The sequence below is a fragment of the Erinaceus europaeus genome, chromosome 2, assembly GCF_950295315.1.
Source record: "Erinaceus europaeus chromosome 2, mEriEur2.1, whole genome shotgun sequence".
Taxonomy (NCBI): Eukaryota; Metazoa; Chordata; class Mammalia; order Eulipotyphla; family Erinaceidae; genus Erinaceus; species Erinaceus europaeus.
Genome location: NC_080163.1, coordinates 129,889,302 through 129,911,500, shown reverse-complemented (window position 1 = coordinate 129,911,500; position 22,199 = coordinate 129,889,302). Strand labels below are relative to the sequence as shown.

At 39.9% G+C, this 22,199-nt stretch overlaps 1 protein-coding gene across 5 annotated transcripts in view; it reads right to left on the bottom strand.

Annotated features, from left to right (window-relative positions):
- ADAMTS18 (ADAM metallopeptidase with thrombospondin type 1 motif 18) overlaps positions 1-22,199 on the bottom strand; it is a 213,898-nt gene that overhangs the window by 11,343 nt on the left and 180,356 nt on the right. For 3 of the 5 annotated variants that reach the window (XM_007516646.2, XM_060185135.1, XM_060185134.1), the window contains 4 exons: positions 19,964-20,149; positions 17,653-17,862; positions 14,206-14,353; positions 11,093-13,063 (listed from right to left, as the gene is read on the bottom strand). In XM_007516646.2, coding sequence (XP_007516708.2) covers positions 12,948-13,063; positions 14,206-14,353; positions 17,653-17,862; positions 19,964-20,149 — 660 coding nt within the window. In that variant the 3' untranslated portion in view covers positions 11,093-12,947. Of the gene's footprint in view, positions 1-11,092; positions 13,064-14,205; positions 14,354-17,652; positions 17,863-19,963; positions 20,150-22,199 lie in introns of those variants that run through there. The other 2 variants (XR_009548253.1, XM_060185133.1) reach the window with 1 other exon arrangement.

Below are 22,199 nucleotides of genomic sequence, written 5' to 3'. Positions count from 1 at the left end.
TTGCTGTCATTGTTGTTGGATAGGACAGAGAGAAATGGAGAGAGGAGGGGAGACAGAGAAGGGGAGAGAAAGATAGACACCTGCAGACCTGCTTCACCGCTTGTGAAGCGACTCCCCTACAGGTGGGGAGCCGGGGGCTCGAACCGGGTTCCTTAGCCGGTCCTTGTGCTTTGCAACAAGGACCGGCTTAAACCACTGCGCTACCGCCCGACTCCCCTCATATTCTTATTTATTGAATAGAGACATTCAGAAATTGAGAGGGAAGAGGGAAATAGATAGGGAGAGAGACAGAGAGATACCTGCAACACTGCTTCTCTACTCGCAAAGCTTTCCCCCTGCAGGTAGTGGACCTCAACTTGGGTCCTTGTGCATTATAAAATGTGCACTCAATGCCAACTAGACTTCCTTGGACAGATGACCCCACCAATATGTGCTTGAGCTCCACTTCCCCAGAGCCCCAACCTACTAGGGAAAGGGAGAGGCAGGCTGGAAGTATGGATCAACGCCCATGTTCAGCGGGGAAGCAATTACAGAAGCCAGACCTTCCACCCTCTGCAACCCACAATGACCTTGGGTCCATACTCCCAGAGGGATAAAGAATAGGAAAGCTATCAGGATATGGGATGGGATATGGAGCTCTGGTAGTGGGAACTGTGTGGAGTTGTACCCCTCTTATCCTATCGTTTTGTTAATGTTTCCTTTTTATAAATAAATAAATAAGAATACACCAAAAAAAAAAAAAAAGAGAGAGACTCAGGAAATAGACTTTTAGGAAAACTCTGCTCAGCAGAACCACCTACCTAACCACCTGGATAACATGCAAAAAATGTTAATAATGGACTTAATTCTTTTTCTGTTTGTTTTTGTTTTTCCCTTTTGTTGCCCTTATTTGTTTTTTTGTTGTTAAAAAATTTTTTAAAAAATCAGTCCAACAACCCCACCAATGTGTCCTGGAGCTCCACTTCCCCAGAGCCCTTCCCCACTAGGGAAAGAGAGAGACAGATTGGGAGTATGGATTGACCTGTCAATGCCCATGTTCAGTGGGGAAGCAGTTACAGAAGCCAGACCTTCCACCTTCTGCATCCCACAATGATCTTGGGTCTATACTCCCAGAGGGATAAAGAATAGGAAAGCTATCAGGGGAGGGGAAGGGATACAGCGTTCTGGTGGTGGGAATTGTACCCCTCTTATCCTATGGTTTTGTTAATGTCTCCTTTTTTAAATAAATAAATTTTAAAAAAATGTGCACTCAACCTGATGTGCCACCACCTGGCCCTTTTATCCTTCTTTCTTCTGTATATTTTAAACCAGGCCCGAGAGAGAGAACTCGCCATGGAAGATGTCTGCATGGGAAGTGTTACGGCAGTGGAGGAAGCCTTGATGCACTTGTACTACATGGGCTTAACCCAGTGTGCCACCACCCAACTTAGCTTTGATGCTCTTATGTCTTTTCTCTCTCTCTCTCTCTAAATGGAAAAAAGTATTCCACCATGATGAAAATACACATATGTGAGGCCCTGATCTCACAGAAAAAAGAAAAAAAGAACCATGAACCGGAGCATTATTCCAGCATATGTGGTGCTAGGGACTGAATTTAGCACCTCACACATGTATATCCTGCACTCTGCTGCTGCTCAACCTCCCCAACTACCAAGCTCAACATTTATTCTTGGATCTCACATATTCTTGATGCTAAATAGATGCTTGTTGAAAAGGAAATGTGTTTTAAATGAAAAAAGAAAAATCCAGAAAGCTTTTCTGGAAAAGGATGAATGTGACAGTGTCAGACCTTTTGCATGAAAACCAACCCTAACCTCTAAGAAAGTGTGAACCCCATTAGCTGGGGGCCTATTCAGGGAGTCCTGAGATTCCCAAACAGACATGATGGGCCTAGACCTCAAATAAATCCCTCTCTCCATTGTTACAGGTCATCTCTATCAGGAACAACAAAAAAGACACCTTTGTGCCCCCCCCCATCGGACCTTGCCCTCAACTTGGATCAACAACGGTAGAGAATGTTCCATCCTCTAAAGGGAGGCTGGACGACATACTCTATGCTACACCTGAGGAAGATGGGTCGATATTGGGGAAGCTTGGAATGTTCCTACTCATAACCACAGAATGTGAGCTCAGATCTACAGGGATGCAGAGGTCACATAGGCTCCTAAGCTGAATATGGGCCCCAGATCAAATCAAATCGATGGGGTGTAAGTCAACAATATTCATACCCTCTCCCCACATTAGGGAGCTACTCTCTTCCCTGATCTAGCTTTCTGTCCCTTTTCCAGTCATGACATCACCTCCCCAGACAATAACTTGGATCCACCTGCATATCAGATTTCAGGCTCAGAGAAAAAAAAAAAAACTAGTATAGCTACAGGCCCTTTGAAATATGACTAAAATATGCCTACTAGCTATCTACAAAATGGAGGACCCCCCAACTCTTCATCTGCACTATTCCAGCCTTTAGGTGCATGACTGTTCAACAATTTGTTTGGCTTTGTATGTTAACTCTCTTTCAGCCACCAGGTTCCAGATGCTAGCATGATGCTGACCAAACTTCCCTGGACAGACAGCCCCACCAATATGTCCTGGAGCTCTGCTTCCCCAGAGCCCCACCCTACCAGGGAAAGAGAGAGGCAGATTGGGAATATGGATAGACTAGTCAACGCCCATGTTCAGCAGAAAAGCAATTACAGAAGCCAGACCTTCCACTTTCTGCATCCCACAATGACCTTGGTTCCATACTCCCAGAGGGTTAAGGAATAGGAAAGCTATCAGGGGAGGGGATGGGATACGGAGTTCTGGTGGTGGGAATTGTGTGGAGTTGCACCCCTCTTATCCTATGGTTTTTTTAATGTCTCCTTTTTAAAAAAAAATTAAAAAAATTAAAAAAAAGAAAGTGTGAAATGTTTGTCCTCTCAATAGATTTGTCTGCAGGTAATAAAATATCTGGATAGTGTAGGCCTCATAACAAATAAATTGGCTGAATTATTCCACAGCTGGTTCCAGACTATGCAGATAGACATCTTCATTTTAAATATGTGCAAACAATGTAATAGAAATAACAACCTGTGAATAAATGAAATCAGCCATTAAACAAAGATGAGACCCCTGAACGAGCCCGAGCCATACTGACGTCTATATTTCAGTGTGGCTGAACACATCATGCTTCCAATTCCTCCCTATTTTACCAAAGATACCATTTCTTTGTCTTCTTTTGTACAAAAGCTTAAGTTAACATTTTCATTTAGTCATGTCAGCCAACACCTTTTTTGGCAATTTTTCAGGAAGTGACAGTTAGCCTGATTCATAAAGTTGATTAATATACCTTTTGTCAATTTAGGACCAGACAGAAAACAGAACAGTGTCTGCATGCTGCCTTAAGCCTGAATCTCAGGAAGATAATTGTCTTCCTGTGCTGTTTAGTTCTCCAAAAAACATAGATATCATACAATATTTGCCCATGGGGCTAGGGATTTCATTCACTTCCCAATTGTTGCCCCCCCCCCATTTTTCTTATGAAAAAGAAATAATAAAAACCACAACACATTAACTCTGGTATTTGGTTGCCTGGCTGAAGAGTAACGAACTGAATGGGAGATCTTTACATGACATATATCAGACAAAATGCTAATAACAAAAATATATATAAAGAGCTCACCAAACTCAGAAAAAAAAACTGACCCCATCCAAATATGGGGAGAGGATATTAACATAATATTCACCAAAGAAGAGATCCAAAAGGCAACAGCCATGAAAAAAATGTTCTAAGTCATTGCTAGAGAAATGCAATTAAGAACACTTCATTCTTGTGAGAATATCATACACCACAAAGGACAGAAACAACAAATGCTGGAGAGGCTGTGGGGGTAGAGGAATCTTCCTGAACTGCTGGTGGGAATATAAATTGGTCCAACCCTTGTGGAGAACTCTCAGAAGGCTAAAAATGGACCTACCATATAACCCTGCAATTCTCCTTTCCTGGGGATATATCCTATGGAACGAAACACATTCATCCAAAAAGATATGTGTATGCCTATGTTCATAATAGCACAATTACTAACAGCTAAAACTTGGAAGCAGCCTAGATGTCAACAACAGATGAGTGGCTTAGAAAGATTCCCAAACAGATAGAATGGGCCTAGACCTCGAATAGATTCCTCTCCCCAATATTACTATTCATCTCTATCAGGAACAATACAATAGACCCCTTTGTGGGCCCCCCACAGGACCTTGCCCTCAAATTGAATCAACAACGATAGAGAATGTTCCATATCTTCTGAAGGGAGGATGGACAACATACTCTATGCTCCACCCAAGGAAGATGGGTCCTGAAATTGGGGCAGCTTGGAACATTCCTACTCATAACCATAGAATGTGAGCTCAGATCTACAGGGATGCAGAAGTCACATAGGCTCTTAAGCTGAATATGGGCCCCAAATCAAATCGATAGGGTTTATAGTCAACAATATTTATACATCTTTCCCATATTTGGAAGCTACTCTTTTCCCAGATCCAGCCTTCTTGTCCTTTTTCCAGCCATGACATCATCTCCCCAGACAATAACTTGGATCCACCTGCATATCAGATTTCAGGCATAGTGAAAAAACAAAAACAAACAAACAAAACTAGTATAGTCACAGCCCCTTTGGAATATAATTAAAATACTCCTACTTACTATCTACAAAACGGAGACCCCCCAACTCTTCATCTGAACTATTCAAGCCTTTAGGTTCATGATTAGTCAACAATTTGTTTGGCTTTATATGTTAACTCTTCTTTCAGCCACCAGGTTCCAGATGCTAGCATGATGCCAACCAGACTTCCCTGGACAGACAACCTCACCATTGTGTCCTGGAGCCTCACTTCCCCAGAGCCCCGCCCCACAAGGGAAAGAGAGAGACAGACTAGGAGTATGGATCAACCTGTCAATGCACATGTTCAGCGAGGAAGCAATTACAGAAGCCACCATCTGCTTCCCATAATGACCCTGGGTCCATACTCCCAGAGGGATAAAGAATAGGAAAGCTGGAGGGGATGGGACATAGAGTTCTGATGGTGGGAATTATTTGGAGTTGTACCCCTCTTATCCTATGGTTTTGTCAATGTTTCCTTTTTATAAATAAAAAATAATAAAAAAGAAAGTTGTGATATATATACACAATGAAATACTACTCAAGAAGTAATATACACATTATTGGTTGCCAGAGGAAGAAAGAGAAGAAGAGGAAGAAAACATTCTACAGGAAATAATAGCTGAAAACTTTCCAATATTAAGAACATAATGAAGCCCAGAGTCTCAAACAGAATTGACCCAGACCTAGAGACACATCATATTTAGAATGAAAAGCAATAGGATAAAGAAAGGACCCTGAAGGCTGCAAAAGAAAAACAAAGAGTTACATACAGAGGAAAACCCATTAAGATTATCAGCAAATTTCTCCATGCAAATACTAAAGGCCAGAAGAGAATGTCAGGTTATATATTGAAGGCTCTATGAGAAAGGCTTTCAACTAAGACTACTGTATCCTGCTATACTGCCTTCCAGATTATATTAATGCATAAAAACCTTCCCAGATAAACAACAGTTGAAGGAATCAACTATCACCAAGCCTGCCCTGCAACAAGTTCTAAAAGGTATCCCTTTGTTTGCTGGGTTGGGTCCAGATCCCTACAAAGCCATACAGGTGGTGAGGCAGCAAGGGGACTACTTGACCTCCATAACACCTATCACCCTGGATTTGTCTTGAGCCAATGGTTCTCCATCCAACTATTCTTCTGAGAAGTCGGAATGCCTTTTAAACTATAAATACCCAAGTCTAAGCCCTAGGTTTAGTTAAATTTCTAGAGTTGGGTCTGCACAGATAATATATAAAATATCCTCAGGTGGTTGAGATGTATTTTATTTAAAAAATTATATGCAGTGTTGGAACTTTTACAATACCACTACTTCTGGAGCCATTTTTTTTTCATTCTTATTGTTATAGACTGAAGAGGCAGAAAGATACCACAGCACCACTCCTCTGTCCATGGAGGTCCCCTATGCTGTCCTTGGTTCTTCCGGGGCTCAAACCCAGGGCCTCATGCATTCATGGTAAGGTACTCCTTCTACTTTGTGAGCTATCTCCCTAGATGTAGCTTATTATTGAGAAATGCTAGTCTTGACTCTTGCTCAAGATCCAGTTTGCCTTTCACATAGGTCTAAGGTGAGAGTTTTTAAATCACATGGTCTATGAAACCAAGTGTCTTCAAGAATAGGAGAGCTGGCCTTCTGCTAAGGAGGGGCTGTCCAGTCCTTCTTGAGCTCCAGCCACAGGGAAATAGAGAATGTGGAGGAAATCAGGGTAAACATGCTTGGGCCTTTTCTCTACCATGAACAGCCCCTGGCCCAGGTTCCCTTTCTTTTTTCTTTTTTTTTAATTTTTTTTATCATATTTATTGCTTATTGGATAGAGGCAGCCAGAAATTGAGAGGATGGGGGAGAGAGAGAGAGAGAGAGAGACACCTGCAGCACTGCTTCACCACTCGTGAAGCTTTTCCCATGCAGGTGGGGGGCTGGGGACTCGAACTCAGGTCCTTGTGCACTGTAACATGCACACTCAACCAGGTGAGCCACCACCCAGCCCCCAGGTTCCCTTTCAAAGGCTATGTCTTCCTAGGCCCTGACTGTTGAAGTGTTACTGTGAAATCACCACGCTTTGTGTTGTACACCAGTTTTAGGAAGTCTATCAGCTATGGGGGTAGGGAGTGCCACAGTGTTCATCTAGAATTGTGTGTGTTGGTATGTGCAACAGTAGGTGACATGAGGTGATGCCTTAATGTATGTAGGGTGAGGCCAAAGTCATAAGTGGAAAAGGGAAGTTAAAATAAGGGAAACTGGGGAACAGTGGCTACAATGTTCCTACCTCTTTTTCATCCCCATTAGGATGCTGGTAACAGTTCTTGAATCTCTTGTGCTCATGAAACTAACAATAAGTTATATTTATAACCTATTTATATATTAAGAAGCTACAAATGCATATTAAACAGAGCACTTCTCAGCTCTGGCTTATGGTGGTGCCAGGGACTGAATCTGTGACTTTGGAGTCTCAGGTATGAAAGATAAATGAATTTGTTATTGAATGATTTGAAGATGAACTTGTCTGTATTCATCTCCAATCATAGTTTAGGACAACACTTGAAAATACCTTGCCCGTATTTCTCCATGATGTTCAAAGCAAGATGAGAGGTCTGAACATATGCCAAGTAATTTTAAGGACTTTGCTGAAACTTAACAAATAACTGGACATGTTCAGGGAAAAAAAATCTTGGTGTTGTCTTGATGGCTTTGCTATGGAGAAAAATTTGTTGATCAGTGTGAGTTTCTCAAAATTTAACTCTATCATCAAAGGCTCAATTAAACATAACTTGCCCTTTCTATGTAGGAGTATGAATTGAGATTCAGGATAAAAATAACCTTATTAAGAGATTATTCTGCCTTTTTCATAAGCTTAGTGATACTAAGCTGAATATTCCTGAGGAATTATAAAGAGTCTTCTTTTTCTCATGGAGGGGGTTTCAACTATGAGTTTAATAAACTACAGTAACTTTTAGTTAATTTGCACATATTTCATATTAATCACTGTGAATGGTCTTTTGTTGATGTCCTAATCCATAAAAAAATACTTTAGCTCAAGAGGGATGTATATATGTGTGAATACATTCTGTGAAGGGGAGAGAAAAATTGACTCAGCACACAGGAGTAATTAATCTATATGATGACAGTACCATACAGAAGCAGACAATCTGAATAAAAATTCCATATTCACTGGCAATTATATTTTTGACATATAGTGCTTTCTAAAACATGTAACATGTGAATTCAGAAGCATTTCATGGTGAAATTAGTTTTGGGAATTACATTTAAAGATTTTAAATGTTTGAAATATCACTGAAATGTTTTCTTTTATGTCATCCCCACATTTTTGACCCTCATTTGACATATTCATAAAACATGCCATATTGGAAGTGGTTCATTTCTCATGAAACAGTAGATTCAGTACAGAATGAGAACATGAATTCTGTGGTTAGGTGACATAGAAAAATCTGTATCTGATGAGTGGAGTGATGATTAAAAATGTTACTATACGTGGATTTTACTTTCAAATCTTGGATTTAGAAGTTGTTTCACTGAGATTGTAAAGGCTCAGTATTTACATCTGCTTAAAAATTTGAAATGTCAGAAATTACCTGCTGATTTTGACTTTAAAATAAAGAATTTTAAACATTAATAATTTAAATGTTAATAGTATCAAGTGAGGTTACTTTTATGGATGCCTTCTATTTACAGCAAATAAAGTAGATTTCTCACTTAACTAAGTTATTGAAAGTTTTATTTATCACTGCCACTTGGGTTATTGCTGGGGCTGTGTGTCTGCACAACAAATCCACCACTCTTGGTGGTCATTTTCCCTTTATCTTTTCTTTTAATTGGACAGAGAAAAATAGAGAGGGGAAGAGGAAATAGAGAGGGATAGAGAAAGAGAGGGACCTGCAGCATTGCTTATGAAGCTTCCCTTCTGCAGGTGGAGGCAGAGGGTTTGAACAGGGGTCCTTGTGCAAGGTTACATGTGTGCTCCACCAGATAAACCACTGCCACTGCCATCCCCAAATAATTGCTTTTTTAAGTAATATTTTTGATTCAAATACTTTTTACTGAAGTTATTTAGTAGAGGTGTTATATAATTCCAAGAACTCACATGAGAGTGAGAGAGTAACAGAATAAACCACTTCTCCTTTCTGTTTGGAGAAGGAAGATACAATCACCCAGCTCTGCGAATGACTGAGGGAGTTATATCCTCATCAGTGGGGACCACAGAGGTAGGTGTCTGAAGACTGAAGATAGTATTGGAAAGGTAAGGGAAGGTCTATACACACATCTGTACAGATCCTAAAAGAAACCATCAGAGAAGTCGATGGCCTTTTCCACACTACATTAAGTAATACAATTATGTATCAATTAAAGATGAAAATATGTTGAGAAAATGCCTCCATAGGCAATCTTATTATGTGAATGTCAGAGTATGCTTAAGCAGATCTAGATAGTAAAGCCAACTACAGACTTAGCCTATATGGTATATAGTATAAATTCTATGCTATTACTTCCATAAACTTTTTTTTTTTGCATGTTACAAGGTGAGATAAGGTCATCTTCCTTAAGAGTATGGAACTCATGTCCAAACCATAATTCCTGAATTCTTTCTGGCCCTCTCTCCATCCTTGGCATTGTAGGCTCCAGATACTATGGTCTAAATACTGTCATCCCAGGAGGAACAGATTTTAAAGGGAAAAAACAAAACAAAACAAAACAAAAACCCTCAGTAGCTTGTTCTTAAATATCAAGGAATAATGGGTTATCTCCCATCAGCATTATCCAAATTCTTCCCATAATTCTTTTTTAAAGTGTTATTAGTAATTTAATATTAATTTATAAAGTATAAGATAACAGGGGTGTAATTCCATACCTTTCCCACCACCAGAGTTGTGTCCCCACTCCCTTCATTGGAAACAGCATTAGTTCTCTCAAGATCACAGATATGGGTTGACTGTTATTTCTATAAATATGTATATATATATTTGCAAATATTAACTTATCTAAGTCACACATACCATTTTTGAGTACCTTTTTTTTTTTTTCCTTTTTCCACTTTTCTCTCTGGGTCCTGATAGAATTGGAGTTTAGAGTGCTCTGGTCACCTTCCCCTCACCCTTCTGGTAGTAGGGACCAAAGTTCTTAACGGGGTACAGAAGGTAGGAGTTCTGGCTTCTGTAATTGTTTCTTCATTGGACATGGGTATTGGCAGGTAGATCTATACCCCCAGCCTGTTTCTATCTTTACCTAGTGGGGTAGCTGCCCATAATTCTTTATTGTTAAATCCTTTATTGCCAAAACCTTTTTACATGTCTCAGGAGCCTGGAGTAGAGTTCTAAGACCTAGCTGTCCTTTTTTTTTTTTTTTTTTTTTTTTTTACAACCTCCAGGATGATATAGCAGACTAGACAGAGAAAATAGCTTTCTAAGTATTAACTCTGAAACCTTCAACTGTAGTTCAGTGACCATGAGCCCTTGGGCCAACTATAAAATCTCTCTGAATCCCAGAACCATCATTTGCAAAGGGAAGAGAATAGACTTTCAAACTGGGATGTTAAGGATTAAATGAGGTAACAAATGAAGGACTTAGCACAGTACTTGGCACCCATTAAACACCGATATACAGCTGCTTCTAATGATATTACCAAAAGGTACAAAAAACAACTTCTCTTTTCTACCTTCTGTTCCATTCTTATGCATAATTTTTTATTTGCCAAATAGCATAAGCCATATAACAATTGTAAATAGAGATTATTTATGTATGCCTATCTCTGAAATATTTTGTGTATATAAATATGTGGATGTGTACAAGTAGAACCTGAACTGGAATTGGCGTACTGCACCAAAGTAAAAGACTGGGGTGGGTGGGGGTGGGGAGAATACCTGTCCAAAAAGGATGACAGTGGACCTAGTGGGGGTTGCATTGTTATATGGAAAACTGGGAAATGTTATGCATGTACAAACTATTTATTGTCAAATGTAAAACATTAACTCCCCAATAAGGAAATTTAAAAAATATATGTGGATGTGATTAATCACACATGTGAGGAAAATACTGTATATTGAGGCCACTTGAATCTACTTCATCAACATAGATTTTATTCTCCACTGGTGTAATAATTTGAAATTTGGAAAACTCTGAAAATTGCTTTTTAGCAGTTTTCACCTTTTTCCCCCCAGTTTACAAAAGTGCCATTCAAATAGAGGGGTAGGGGAAGCAACCCAACATTTAGATGATTCCACAGAAAATAATTCATCTCTCTCCAAGATGATATATGTCACCTATTTCACCTCAGCATTTGATGTTTCTGATCACATTATGAACAAGAAAATTCAACAGCTAATAAATATCTTATCACCCCATCTTTTCATTGAAAAATTGTTCTGAGATTTATACCATTAGTTCACCTTGGAAATAACTTACATCACAAAACTTATTCAAGAACTTAAGTTTCAAAGATAAAGAACACAACACTTTATTATAAAACTTATAAAATAATTAAATATTACATATATTTTGTGTTTTTCTATAACCCATGGTTTTATTAAACATTTTTCAGAGTTAATATCACTTACAGAAGCAAGTGAGATCACATAATAGGCTATTAATAAATTAATTTTTCCATAAAACAATAAAATGACAAATTTAAAGAAACAAGTAGCCTTGTAAATTTTCAGAAGGCAAGTGGTATTGGCATGGACCCATTTTTTTTTATTATTATTTTTTTTTTACTGGTGATAAAAAGCCACTACTCTAGGCCAAACCAAGTAGACAGAATATTCTAATCATTATTTTTCTGAGCTTTGAGAATGCATGATTTTAATTAGAATGGGAACAAAGGATGGTCTAAATTTAACAAACCACTGTCTAGTTGGTTATGCTGAGCTGGCAAATCCCTACTTGAATTGAAATTTTTTTTAGAAGTAGTAAAACTGGGTTACATTCATCAAAGGAGTGGAGGAATAGAGTAGAATTATATAAATATGCCCTTTATAGCCACAGCTCAAAAAAATTACAGAAGGATACAGTCTCTTGTAAGTTTCTTTGGTTTTGGCAAAATAGTGTGGTATTTTTCCAATTGAGAACAATTTTAAGCTCATTAGTGCCTACCAACAGCTGGCTTGTAAAGACTGAAAATACCTTCTGAAAGACTATAAAATACTTGTATTCGTTCAGGGTCTTGGCATATTATGATTTATTAATATTAATGTAACAAGAAGACAGATGACTTTTTCTATTGCCACTGTGACTTTTTTCTTGTTAACTAAATCCTAGGGCAAATTTAAACTTGTCAGTTGGTTGGAAAAAAACCACAAGCAGTCTTTAATTTTCCAAGCAGCTCTGATAATATGTACGGAGCATGATAAATGGTCTCTCCTCCTTCAAAATACTGCTATTTTGCTATTTAACCCCTCCTAGGGTTTTTTTTTTTTTTTTTTTACGAGAAATGAACATCTTAACCAACTCTGATTCCCAGAGAGCAGACTTGAGGCTCCTGTGTACTTGTTTAGCTAGCACACAAATTTACGAGGCTGATAACATAGATACGGCATTAGTATTTGTCCTTTGTATGAGTTTTGTGGGATTATTATTATTTTTTCAGTGCGAAGATCAGTTAATTAGAGAGCTTTAAATTGTCCATGTTGCTTTGTTTTCAGACTATTCTTTGGGATTCTTCTTATGTTGTGAACTGTATACTCTCAGAGTCTCTCCATAAGCAGAACATGCTTTCAACAACACACACATACTAAATAAAAATCACGTGGAGCTTGCTAGTCCAGCAGCAAGCAAGTGTGAGCACCATTTAGCTTCTCTTATAATTCCTGGTTGGGGGCATCCAGTTTCAGTCAAACTATATGCTTGCAAGGAATAGCCAGGCAAAGTGTTGGATCTATATTTCATTGTCCAAAGTGTCATTCTTTGATCAGAGGTCTTTACCTTTGCAAAATAAATGTCTTTGCCATGGAACCCTTTGAAGTCCAAAGGGGGAATCTGTCCCAAGGTTGACAAGATTCTCACTTTGTCAAAATTAATGTTTAACGTAGCTCAGAGTAACTCTTGGCTCCTTTTGTGTAACAGTGCAAATCAAAATTGTGTTATTTCTAAGTCTGATTTGTCATTGCTTCCCATTTTTCAAGTGCTTCTGAGTACCATGTGCTTTTGGGGGACCGAGTGCATTCAGAGCCACCTCCTCAAAGACTATAGCAGCTCACAAATGGTTTCTGCACTCAGCTTTCCATTGGAAAGGTAGTTGGCTTCTCTGGAGGCTAAAAGGTGAGACCCTGGCTTTATGATGTTAGAAAATGCACTGAGATCAGCTTTTCCTGGTACATGACTTACAGCACTGCTTACCATAAAACTTGTGGTTGCAGACACCATGCTGAGGAGCTAGATAACACCAGCTGAAGAAATCTACACAGGATGGGTCCTCTAAAAGGAGAAAATAGAAATAGCCCATTAGGATAAGGACCTCAGCCTATTTCTTAAGGTTCCACCAAACAAAAACCTTGAGCCCTCCTGCTTTGTGCCACTGAATGGTTCTTAAAATAGCACATGCAGGAGGGGAAACAGGACAAAGAAACAGGAGAGATTGCAGAGGAGGGAAAAGTGATGCCCAGCGTGTGGAATTTGGGTGATATGCAATAAGAATGATCCTGAATCTGATTAATCACAAACTGGAAATTGTGAGGTAGGAGACTGTTGGAACAATCTTGGAAAAAGCAATGGCTGAATAAAAGTACAAGTCAGCAGATAAATGATGGGGAATGACATTTTAGCACATGGAAATCAGATTAGATTGAAGGTATATTTCCTGGCATTTGCTAAATTATTTTAAAATCAGCTGGGATAGCAGAGAATGGTATAGCTCGTTCAAATCATTGATTTTTCTCAACTTTTCATCAGTACTCAGTACACTTCATGCAAACTGATTTGAACTAAGCAAACATTTAAGGCATCCTTCTAGGATAATACATATTTGCTCTAACCAACCATCACTTATCCACTTCTTCAATTAAAATGTGAGCTCCTGGGGGCAGCTCTTGTTCACTCTTGCATTTCCACCAATTAGCATAACTCAGAGTGGTTATTCTCACTTTAGTTAACTAGAATTCAGTTTTAAAATAGGACTTGCAAGGCTACCATTCTCCCCTTTCAAAATAAGAATGAAATACTTCAAAATATTTACCGTAGAATTATAATTTCTGGGCTGAGGAGATAGCATTAATAGTCTGGCAAAAAGACTTTCATGCCTGAGGCTCTGAGGTTCCACGTTCAGTCCCCAGCACCACTATCAGCTAGAAATGAGTAGTTCTCTGGTCTTTCTTGCTGCCTCTTATTTAAATAAATAAATAAATAATTGTTTTTAAAATATTTTACGATATGTACATTGCCATGTAAACAAAATCAGTTGGAGCACAGACTTCCCTGCTGCAGTCTGCACAGGCTTTGCAGGGAACAACACTCCCTAGAGCCTGCAATTTCCAACTGGTATAACCAAAGATCATGGACTTTGGAAAAAAAAAAAAAATCCTAAAGACAAGGTCAAGTGGCTGGTGCATGGGGTACTTTACCTCTTTTCTCAAGAGCCAGACAGAAGTTTGTATTACAGGCTTGCAGCACTGGAGGCTTTTCCTCCAACCGACAGTATAAGGAAGGCCTGCCCTGCTGAAGACAGTAGACAGTTCGGGTCTGCACGCCACCTCCACAGGTAACTGTGCACTGCAAGAGAGGTAAAGGGGGGGCATGAGCGGGAGGGTATCTTTTGTAGATCAGTGACATCATACAGTAAGAATCCGGCACTTGCTGCCCATGCTATCACACCTGTTGGTCAGACAGAGCCTGTCCAGAGCCAGCTACTTGTGCACTACAGTCACTTCTACCCATGGGAGCCACTTGACCAGTCAGAAGGCAAATGCTATCACTATCTCATCCTATAATCACTCCCAGTTCAGTGACTCACAGAGAAGACACCTCCCAGAAATAAAGTTGCCATAGGCATGCAGACAAAAATACAGAGCCATCTAGACAATTAACAATAGTACTTAACCCCAGATGGTGCTGGAGAGACAGCAGAATGGTTATGCAAAAGGCTTTCATGCCTGAGACTCAGAGGTTCCAGATTCAATCCCCAGCACCACCATTAAGTCAGAGCTGAGCAGTGCTCTAGTCTCTCTTTCATTAAAAAATAAAATGTTAAAAACGCTCCAGATAATCACTTATGATACACTGGTAGAGGAGATAGTTCAAAAATGAGGGGAGAAAATGAAATGATCCCCTAAAAAGGTTTTCCATTTGTTTCTTGCCTTATATTTTGATAGGGCAGAGAGAAACAGAAGGGAGGAGAAGATAGGCACTTGCAGCTTGCTTCATAACTCGTGAAGCACCTTCCTCTCTGAAGGTGGGGATGGCTTAAACTTGTGTCCTTAAAAAGAAAAAAAAATAACAGAAAAAAACAAAAACCAAACACCTGCGTCTTTGAGCGCTGTAATGGAACTGCTCAACTGGGTGTGCCACCCGGCTAGCCCCAATCCTCTAAAAGTACTACCGCCAAATTCTGAGTTAGCATGGTACATACATATGGAGCTTCATGGAAGTCAAACATTTCACTGTTCCACTGAAGTTTTGTTTTCAATTTTTTTTCTGACACATTCATGAATACTTACCACTATAGTTTGTAATAAAATTAAGTGTTAGTAGCGGAAAAGGCAATTTTTTAAGTTGATCTCTTTCTGTGTTTTGCTTTACAACAGCTACTACCTCATCTACTATTTTTTTTTTTTTATTGCAGACAGGTGGAGATTTTGTCTTGGACAGGTATCACTCAATGAGCTGGTACTTGAGAAGAATAAGCATGTTAGAGTGAGAAAGGTAAGAGTTTTGGAATTACTCCCACATTCAGATGTAGCTGAATGATCATCATCACACCGTTTAAATCAGGAGTTGGCATACTTTCTCCATAAAGGGAAAGATAGTAAATACTTTAGGCTTTACAAGCCATCTGGTCTTGGTTATGACTTAATTCTACCTTTGTGGCATTGACACAGGCAGGGGACCAATCTGGCCTGCTGGCAATTATTTGCTGATATAAATAAAAACATGAGAATTTCCAAGCCTATTAAATTAGTCAAATAATCAACATTTTTTAAATTCCACAGCAACATGTACAACAAATTAGAAGTAATTATGTTAATTTCCTTTCCTCCACTTCCTAGTTCCCACATACACATACCTATAGTTGAACCTTCAACACTGTGGCTTTGAACTGTGTGGATACAGTATATAATATACGAAAATATGTCATCCCACTGCATATATTATTGAGAAGGCTTTAATATAGCTTTGTGGGAGTCAAAATTGTACACAGATTATTGATTGCATGGGGAGAGGGACCAGTGAACATAACCCCCATGCTGTTCAAGAGTCAAATGAGTATGTGTACTGAACCATTTACCCAGGCCCTGGTGAAGGTGGCAGCACCTTTAAGCTAGAGGCATCTCTGGTGAGCTGTGTGACATTTGTTGCAAGAACTAAAACAGTTTTTTTAAATTATTGGCTTACACTAGAATGTAGTTCCATGGCTATGTATGTGTATATACAACTCACCATACATACCACCAAACTTCTAACAAAGAGACCTCTCTCTCCATATAAACGCCATAACTTTTCTTCTTAATTGTCTCTGGGGCTTGGTGCCTTCACAACAAAGCCACTGCTCTTAGTGTCATTTTTTTCACTTTTTTTTTTTTTTAAATCTGATAGGAGAGAAATTGAAAGGGGAGAGAGAGAGACGCCTCTTGTGAAGTCTGTTCTCCCACAGGTGGATGCTGGGGACTTCAACACCACTGTAATTTTCCACAGAATGTCAGCTTGCATAAAAAAAAAACAAAACATCTTTACATTTCTGAGGAGATACTGTTCCTTTGGATTGAACATACATGCTAATCCTAGCAAAGAAGAGCCAAAACAGAGACCAAAGTATCAACCAAGAACTTGGAGATAGTGCCCAGTAGAATATGTGACTTGTTATGTGTGAGGCCCTAGGTTCAAGCATTGGCACCACATGGGAGTATAAAGTGGAATGATACTGTGGTGTCATTGTTCCTGGTTCATCCACTGGAACTACTTTTTTTTTTTTTTTGTCATTTAAGTCTCCTATGAAAAAGTGTGCCTCAAACATCTGAAGAATTGGCCAGGTGTCCTTGACTGAAATGTGAGCTCTCCCTGCTTCATCCACAAAAACATCTTCTAGAAAGACTGCTTCTGGGGCTGGGCCATGGCACTCATTGAGCACACACATACCAATGTGCAAGGACTCTGATCTAAGCCCTTTGTTCCCCTTACAGGGGGAAAGCTTCACTAGAGGTGACACAGCAGTGCTGCAGGTGTCTCTTTCTATCTCCCCTTACTACTCTCAATTTTTCTCTGTCCTATTAACATAAATAAACACAATTTTAAGAGAAAAGCAAGATTAGAGTAGTTAGACTAGATTAGAGAATGCACTGTAGAGCACACAACAAAGTGATTCCTCATAAGCTGACCTATATTAGCTACTGTTATTCAGAAACACAACATAAGAACCAAGTGAATTGGGGCTAGGGAGACAGCATAATGGTTATACAAAAGACTTTCATGTCTGAGGCTCTGAGGTCCCAGGTTTACTCCCCAGCATCACTATAAGCCAGAGCTGAGCAGTGCTCTGGTTTCTCACCCTCTATATCACTAGCAAATAAATATTTTAAAAAGAGCTAAGTGAATCAACACTGTGAGCAGCACTTGTGCAATATGAAATACCACCTTGGTGGTTTGTATAGATAGAAGCAGTGAAACAGGGAACATTAGCACTATGCGACAGACACGAGATTAGTTACTTGATGTGCGATACTGTCCTCTCAGTTTTCTGACGCTCAGGTGGTAGAACTGGACAGTGTCAAGTCTCTAACAGGGGCTGTTGGTAGAATGTCTCCTTTTATTTGACCCTCACACTTCAGTATAACCCTCTAAAATCCAAAGCAGCTCACCTGTTGCCATGGTGATGCATACCATCTGGCGGGTGTGCTGTACACTGGGTGGGTTGGACAAAGTCCTTGGTTGCAGGTCTCTTCCAAGTCTGGGTTTGGTTTTTTAATATTGCGGCATCTTCGCTCAGGGAAGGTTATCAATTTGCCCTGCAGATCTTCACTGCACTGCAGTTCTCTCCTCCTTATGCCCGAACCACAGGTCACTGAACACTAGGAAGCAAGAAAAAGAGGCATTAGAATGCAAAGCCCCACAGTCTAAGCTACACCTCCCACAGGTAATTAGGGGAATGGGATGACAACAGGACTCACACATACACACCCCACACTCAAAAAAGGCAACACAGTTCCTCATTGCTACAGGTGAAGAACCTTGACAGGGTCACAGAACCTAACACCATGAAACAAAATGAGAATATCAGGGCCACCAGATACTATGGAGGAGTGAATGAGACTAAGTCAGTCCTAGAGAAGGACAAGGCACAGAGCACAGGGCTTGGGTGAAGGTCTCGGGTTAGGTATAAACATTAGAGGGTCCTGGCTGACTTGAAAAACCTCTCTGAGGAGTTGAGCCTAGGAAGCAGAGGTGAAGGTAGCTGATAGAGAAGGGATACTGTGTAACAAGTAACTTTGGTTTTTGCCTTGCCTCTTTCTTGTCTGATGCTGTGTCATGGCAGAGAGAAAGACAGGATAGAGATTGAGAAAACGTGTTTGATTAATTTTAATTTTTAAAATTTCATTATTGGGGAATTAATATTTCACATTCAACAGTAAATACAATAGTTTGTACATGCATAACATTCCCCAGTTTCCCATATAACAATATAACCCCTACCAGGTCCTCTCTCATCCTTCTTGGACCTGTATTTTTTTTTTTTAAGAATTTATTTATTTATCAGAAAGATAGGCAGAGAGAGAAAGAACCAGACATCACTATGGTACATGTGCTGCCGGGGATTGAATTCAGGACCTGGTTGAGAATCCAGTGCTTTATCCACTGTGCCACCTCCTGGACCATGATTAATTTTAATTTTTAAACTTTGTTTTTGATAGAAACGGAGAGAAATTGAGAGGAAAAGGGCAGATAGAGAGATATCAGCAGCACTGCTTCACCACCCTGCAAGGGGGACTGGGGGCTTGAGCTCAGTTTCTTCTACTTGGCAATGTGTGCTGTCTATGGGGTGTGCTGCTACCGAAACACTATCAGTAAGAAAGACAACAGTGTCACTACAGAAGATGATCACAGATGGCACTGAGCACACAGGTACTTCTGATGTGGGACGACACTGAGTGCCAGATAATGGCATATGAGTCTAAGTCATGCTCAAGGGAGAGCCCAAGGTCACCCCATAGTGCATATTGGAGACTATGTTCAAATGGGGCACATGAGACTTCATTCTCAGCATTTAGCCATCAGGTTATAATACCTCTTAAAGAACACAGGGGAGAGGAAAGATGGCTATATTGTATGTACTTGGAATAAAAGGACATTGATGGAATAAATCCAGGAGGTGTTGAAACAGTGGACTTCCCCATAATACTTTGTCTCTTCCATCTCTTCCCATGGTTATTGACTTGTACTTTGGGCTGGGCTCATTTTCTCATGTTTATATCTGAACTGCTCTGCATGTCCCAGGCAAGAAATACAGGCGGCATCAAGTCTTTCTTCTCCCCTCCTGTACCTATGCCTGTAGGCACCAACCCGCCTCTCTGGGGACTTTCAAGAGATGTTGCTGCTCTCCTACCTTGTAATGCTTTCATCTTCTTCATTACTGCACTGCCCACATAGGCACCTTGCTAGCCTCTGGGCATCACTTCTCTTCCTTGGGAATGAAGATCTGATTGCTCTGACTCCTTTATTTAAAATTTAATCTATTCCCCCAAACATTTTCAGCATCTATTGTATTTCCAGTCTGTCACTTGCAGCCCTCAAGACCTGTACCTGAGGCGGTTTCCAGCTTTAATCCTACCCTTCTCCACCTCAGCATTCTCTCATCTCTCTCCCTGAACTAACCCTACCTTTGAATCCTCTCATCCTTCAGAATCCCATGTCCTGGAAAATCTCTTTTAATGAGGGTCCCTCCTGAGGTCTCCCCTGGAAATTGCAGACCCCCTTATGCCGCTTACTTGGGTTTCTAGACCAGTGCTTTATAAAGTTTTATATCTCTTCAGCACAGGCCTGATCACTGCAATGGCTGCTTTACCAAGGTGTGGGGGAAAAATCAGGAGGGAAGAATGGAGGATTTATGTGCAGAACAGAAAGGAGCTTGAAGCATCTGGAAGGTGAACTCAGTAAGCACCTCTGAACTCATACCTCACTCCAGGAAGACACGACCCACTGGAGCCGGTTGTTTTTGGGGCACCGTCCCAGCACACAGCCTTCCTGAGATGCTGGTTTCAGGGTGCTGGAACACAGGCTTTCAGAGACATTCCCTCCTGTGTCAGAACTTTTGCAGAGGACTTCACGCTTCCGCACCCCTCTCCCACAAGTCTTAGAACACTAGAAATGAAGAAAAGAAAAAAAAAGAAGTCACTTCCATGCTAGTTTTGAAGATCAACATGGACCTGCTGCCTCAGATAGCTAAACACTGTCATACCAGTTTATGTAAAAATGGGGTCCAGAGGGTAGCTAACACACATTGTAGTACATAAGGATCTGGGTTCAAGGTCCTACTCTCCATCTGCAGAGGGGAAGCTTCACAAGTGGTGGAGTATCCCTGTAGGAGTCTGTCTGTCTCTATCAGAAAAAAAGAAAAAGGGGGGGGGGGGAGGCAGGCAGTAATGCAGCGGGTTAAGCGCACAGCACATGGTGCTAAGCAAAATGACCAGCATAAGGATCACAGTTTGAGCCTCTGGATCCCCACCTGTAGGGGGTCACTTCACAAGCAGTGAAGCAGGTCTGCAGGTATCTATTTTTCTCTCCCCCTCTGTCCTCTCTCCTTTCTCTCTGTCCTACCCAACAACAATAGCAATGGCAACAGTAACAATAACAACAACAAAGGCAACAACAAGGGTAACAAAATGAGAAAAATGGCCTCCAGGAGCAGTAGATTTGTATTACAGGCATCGAAGCCTAGCAATAACCCTGGAGGGGAAAAAAAAAAAAAGCCAACAGGGTTTCAGTGGCATCCTCTTGAGTACCAGTGATAATTCTCATGGCAAAAAGGGAAAATATTCATTATTTGAATATTTGCCATTTGAACCTGTCACAGAAGCACTTCATCTTTACTCAAATCAACCACTTTTAGCCTGTGTCTTCTAGGACATTTATACAGATACAAAATGAGGCTAGTAAACTAAAAACTGGATTTAGGGGCAAGTGGGGAGAATTCATGGCCTTTCAGATCAGATCTCCCTACTTCCTTGAACTTCTTCTTAGAAAGTAATCCTATAGTAGGCCTTAAATTACACTTCAGTAATTTAGGGATTACTGTAATTCAGTAATGAGGGATGTGAGTCCCTGATAGTTTTTATTTTCCAAATTCAATTTTAGCAGCTCATTGGCAGTTAAGTGGTTGTTTTTTGTTTGTTTGTTTGTTTTTGTATTTTATTTACTTTATTTTTGAGAGAGATGCAGAGAGAGAAAGACACAGAGGCAAATACTAGAGCACTGCACAGCTCTGGCTTATTGTGGTGTGGGGGATTGGACCTGGGACTTTGGAGTCTCAGGCATGAGAGTCTCTTTGTATAACCATTATGCTATCTACCCCCACCTCGGGTGTTCTTTCAACCCAATTAATTTAAGGTTACCTTCTCCCCCTCAGGCCATATTAGAAGTGTAATCCATATTAGACAGGCTGTCCCTTTTTACTTTCCCCTTTCTTTATATCAAACCTCAGTCATAAGTATTATTCTGACTAACTCCACAATGCATACTATTTGGGGAAGCAGTCATCCTGGGTATGGAACCTCAGTCTCTATCAGTTAAACAGCTGTGTAAGAATCCTTGAGGCAGTGTTATAGATGTGTCCTAAATATAAATTTAGCTTATGTAGTAAAGGAAAGATAAAAGATAAAAATGGAAGCAGACCAAAATCCACTTGGAGTTGTAAAGGCAGCCAGTGGAGAGATTTATAGGTATTAGGGTTGAAAGATATCTTTAAAGTTTATCGTTTTCTGGAGAAATAATACAATCTTAGTTCTTAAAAAAAAAAAACATGTCAAAAAGATTGGCAGGAAAAACATGAAATGGTAGTTCAGATGGCCATAACTAGGTAGTACCCATTCCATTTCAAGTAAGAGCAAAGAGAAAACAAACTTGAAAAATGAAGAAAACTTAAAATTCATTTTTCTCTCCATTTTTACCTCATGCTTCCAAATAATTACAATAAAATTATTACATCTAGTCATACTAAAGCTGGCCAGCTACTCTGCATAATAAGCAGAATAGAATTAACCAGACATCTTCCTTCAAGTCTGCCTGATAAGAAATTTTGGACTTCACTTAATGACCTTTCAGGTTTCTGGAGTCATCTTTAAATTGCCTGTAGTACCTGTATTTTGGTGTTATTTATTCTCTTTATTTAACCAGAGCACTGCTCAGCTCTGGT